Source organism: Bufo gargarizans, chromosome 8 (genome assembly GCF_014858855.1).
Source record: "Bufo gargarizans isolate SCDJY-AF-19 chromosome 8, ASM1485885v1, whole genome shotgun sequence".
Classification (NCBI taxonomy): domain Eukaryota; kingdom Metazoa; phylum Chordata; class Amphibia; order Anura; family Bufonidae; genus Bufo; species Bufo gargarizans.
In genome coordinates this window covers 158646309-158650750 of record NC_058087.1, presented here as the reverse complement: position 1 = coordinate 158650750, position 4442 = coordinate 158646309, and the positions used below count along the sequence as shown (strand labels likewise).

At 42.4% G+C, this 4442-nt stretch overlaps 1 protein-coding gene across 1 annotated transcript; it reads right to left on the bottom strand.

Moving 5' to 3' along the window:
• Positions 1 to 2334: 2334 nt before the first annotated feature.
• Positions 2335 to 3930, bottom strand: LOC122945460 (nuclear factor 7, ovary-like). The gene has a single exon (XM_044304528.1). The coding sequence runs from the start codon at positions 3928 to 3930 to the stop codon at positions 2335 to 2337; it is 1596 nt and encodes a 531-aa protein (XP_044160463.1).
• Between the last annotated feature and the right edge of the window lie 512 nt (positions 3931 to 4442).

Below are 4442 nucleotides of genomic sequence, written 5' to 3'. Positions count from 1 at the left end.
CAGTCATGTAAACAAAGCCCAACCAGGAGGATCAGAGTGGTGGTGCTGGAAAGGCGAGGATTCAGAATGGTGAGTATAAACATTTTTTTCATTATTTGCGTTCCTTGCAGTGCTGTTTACCATTACTTTTAGTTTTAACTTGGACAATCTCTTCAAACTTTTTGGTCGTGTGAAGGAAAAGGCTGTGAAATTAATCAGTATGGAATTTTGGTCACATTTAGATTTCTTATGGCAGAGGAGAACTACGTAAATGAACAATCCAGGTGTGAACAGCCTAAAATCAACTTGTCAGAATTTCCACCTACAGTATACATATTCATCACAATATGGTCCATTAACATGAGAAAGGAAACATGTGGTGCTGTTCCTGGGGGGAAAACGACAGAACCTTTCTCCGATTCTGGAAACTCATTTAAAGGGGTTGTCTCACTTCAGCAAATGGCATTTATTATGAAGAGAAAGTTAAAGAGGACCTTTCATGCGATTTTATTAAGGTAGATACGGTATATACCTGTACTTGTGATGCTGCCACCCTGCTTGATTTTTTAAAATATGCCTCCTATGCCCCGCCAGATTCTCCCACTCAGTATGAGCCTCGGAACAATGAGGAGGAGACGCCAGGGTTTCTCAATGGGCGTCTCCTTCTCCCTGGCCGTGCCGCTGTCCAATCGCAGCGCAGAGCGTCACAGCTAGGGAGGTTTTTCACCCTGGCTGTGACGCTCTGTGCTGAGATTGGACAGTGCTACAGCCAAGGGAGAAGGACACGCCCATTTAAGAAACCCTGGCGTCTCCTCCACATTGTTCCGATGCTCAGTATTAGCATACTGAGTGGGAGAATCCAGCGGGGCACAGCGGGGCATTTAAAATAATCAATCAGGGTGGCAGCATCAGTAGGGGGTACCCCACAAGTACAGGTATATATCTACCTTAATAAAATCACATGAAAGGTCCTCTTTAATACAAGCACTTACTAATGTATTGTGATTGTCCATATTGCTTCCTTTGCTGGTGATTTTTCCATCACATTATACACTGCTCGTTTCTATCATTACGACCACCCTGCAATCCAGCAGCGGTGGTCATGCTTGCATACTACAGGAAAAAGTGCCGACCTGTCTGGTGGCTGGGACAATAGGAGTGCACATAGGCCAGCGCTTTTTCATATAGTGTGCGAGCACGACCACCATTGCTAGATTGCAGGGTTGTAACCATGGAAACAAGCAGTGTATAATGTGATGGAAAAATCATCCGCAAAGGAATCAATATGGACAGTCACAATACATTAGTAAGTGCCTTGTATTAACTTTCTCTACATGATAAATGCCATTTGCTGAAGTGAGACGACCCCTTTAAGGGAGTTTCCAGAATCAGAGAAAGGTTGTGGTGTTTTTTCCCCAGCACAGCGCCACACTTGTCTGTGATCTGTGTCTGGTATTGCAGCCCTTTTCACTTGAAAGGAGATGAGATGTAGTACCAGACACAGCCCATGGACAAGGGTGGTGCAGTTTCTGGCCACAAAAAAAGCTAAAGCTTTGTATTATACATACATAATCCTCTATATGATGAACGCATTACGGTTGACAATCTATTGTATCTCATAAGCTATAAAGTTAAAGGGGTTCTCTAAGTTATATAAAAACTCTGGCAACTCCTGTAAATGGCCAAAAATAACACATGTATGTATACTCCCCTGTTTTCTCTGCTACTCCCTGCACTGCGCTTCAGTCCTTGTAGCAGTGACGTTCTGTATACACTGGTCACCACTGCAGCCAGTCACTGGCCTCAGCAGAGACATACCATGCACGGCTAAGGCCAGTGATTGGCTGCAGTGGTAAAGTGCATGGAACAACACTACTCCAGGCAAGAAGATGATGTCAATGGTGGGAAGACTGGAGCCAAGTTCTTGAAGAAACAGCAGAGAAAACAGGTGAGTATCCATTCTTTTAACTCAGACAACCCCTTTAAAGAGGACTTGTCATCACCCCTGCCATATCTGTTTTAGTAGCTATTTGCATTCTCCATATAATAACAATTTCTTTTGACTCTATGTTGTGCTGTTCTACTATTCTTGCTAGAAATCTATGGATAAAGGTACAGATGGGTGTTACCAGTTGGGGGGGTGGTGTCCCGAGGCAGTTTGACACTATCCAATCAGTGCTGCCAGTGTCAGACTGTGCAGGAACACCCCCCCCTGTCGGTAACACCCAGAATGGCACAACATAGAGTCATAAGAATAGATAGTCCAGAATTATTACATGGGGAATGCAAATAGCTACTAAAGCAGATGTGACGGGAGAGGTGACAGGTCCTCTTTAACCATTGATGTTGCCTTTGTCAGCTGTGTATTCTGACCCAGCTGCTTCCACACACATAAAAGGCAGGGATAAGAGTCTCTGTAAAGATAGCTTGAAAGGTGTACAAGTGTTTTATACGGTCGGAAAGCTTATAGAAGGACAGCCGACCAGCCTCATAGTTCAGGTATATGCCAAGCGCTCGCAGAGGACTTACTATACGTATTGATTGGCTTTCAGAGTTGTGAAGAGCTGACAGATTATTATTGAGCATTACCAATCCCCATGATTTTTCATTGCATCCAATAAGAGATTCATTTCCCGTTTTCTCTATAGAGGGATAGGCCATGCCAACAACCCAGTAGCCCTTTGTACTAACTTGTACTTCCAAGTAATGTTCTCCTGATGTGAAACCAGTTGTGCTCAGAACTTGGGACGATGCAAATCTCTCAAGAATGGTAGGCTGTTTGGCATCTGTTTTTAGGTAAGAGGCTGCTTTAAGGTCCTTAGTAAGAGCCACCTTACTATTAGCAGTGTTACAGTCCATCACTATATTCAAATCTGCTTCAAGTTGAAAACCTCTCTTTGCCTTCAGTTTAGCTAGGGAATGAACAAAACTGTTCAGACTGCTCTGCAACGTAACCAATATAAGCACATCATCTAATTTGTGGTTAAAAGTCCACGTGCTCATGGGTTCCAACTTCATAGTGTTCCTGGAATCAGCAGCATTGCCAAGGATCAGTTTGCACTCTTTTAGAAAGCTTACTGCATCATTAACTCCAAATAGCTCTTCAATCTGGAGGATTTTTTGACAAAGGTCGTCCTTCCATATCTCCAACTCTTGGATCTTTTCTGATACTTCATCTTCAATGTCATCTTTTTGCCTGCTGATCTCATCTAAGACTTCGTTCTCAAGTTCCTCAACCTGCTTTCGAATATCCAGAAATAAATTGATGGTTCTGACTTTCAGTTCATTTGCCTTTTCTTGCACTTGTTTGGCTTGGTCTTTGAGATCTTGCACTTGTTTGTCTACATTCCTCCTTGTCAATAATATTTTATCCAGAATATGTTTAAGTTCATCCATCTTCTGCTGGCATAAATTACTAAGAGTGTCAACCTGATGTGTACTATGCTTTCCATTATTTAAGCATGATCCACACAAAAAAACATTATCCTGAAAGCAGTAGTATTTCAACATTTCCTTGTGCGTGAGGCATTTTCTCTCAGACTCCATGTGTACACTGGAATTTGCCTCAGTTAGGACATGTTCCAGTGACTTGCTGTGTACCTTGAGATGCTCCTCACACAAAAAGGCTTCACACAGAAGACATCTCTTAATGGCAGGTATGTTAAAGCCAATACAATAAGTGCACAAAATAACCCCATCCTGCTTTGTCTTGTCAGAGAACAAGTGCTCGACAATGTTACAAAGCTTCCGGCTCCTAGTCACCTCTGGTTTCTTCCTGAAGATGGTTCTGCATTCAGGACAGATGTAAACTCCTGCTTCCTTCTGTCTCTGAAACAGATTCTCAATACAGTTCATGCAAAAGTGATGTCCACAGCTGAGGCATACTGGATCGGAGTAAATCTCCAGGCACAGAGAACAGCACAGTTCTTCTCTCACTTTTGCTGATGCCATGTCTAAGATGGTCAAAGAAGAATGAAATTGCAAGTGGGTTGGAGAAGGTAGATAAGAAGCTAGGAGTGGTATGGTTGTCATATACTTTATGGAAGCTGTATAGTAGCTAGTGTATAAAATACTCATAATTTCACAATAAAAGATGACATCACTAGTCCAGTGAATTGTCAATAAAATGTTACGGTTTTAGGTTGCGTAAAATGCCTTATAAGGACAGTGTTCCTTACCTTGTGGTACTGCTACATATAGTTCAAAATCTGCCACGATAGTATATACAAAATGTGTATGATGACACAATCACTTACCTGTCACCTCTACACAGTACTCATACACAGTATGGCCTGAATCGGATATAGTTGATTTGTATTATACATGCATGGAGCTGCCTACAGTATCTGTATTAAACTATACTGCATGGTGGGGCTCACGTCTGACTGGTTTGGAGAAGCGTACAGTAGTCAACACCTGAGCGATAAAATCAATACAGTTGAGCGCCATGTTAGGGCAGCATC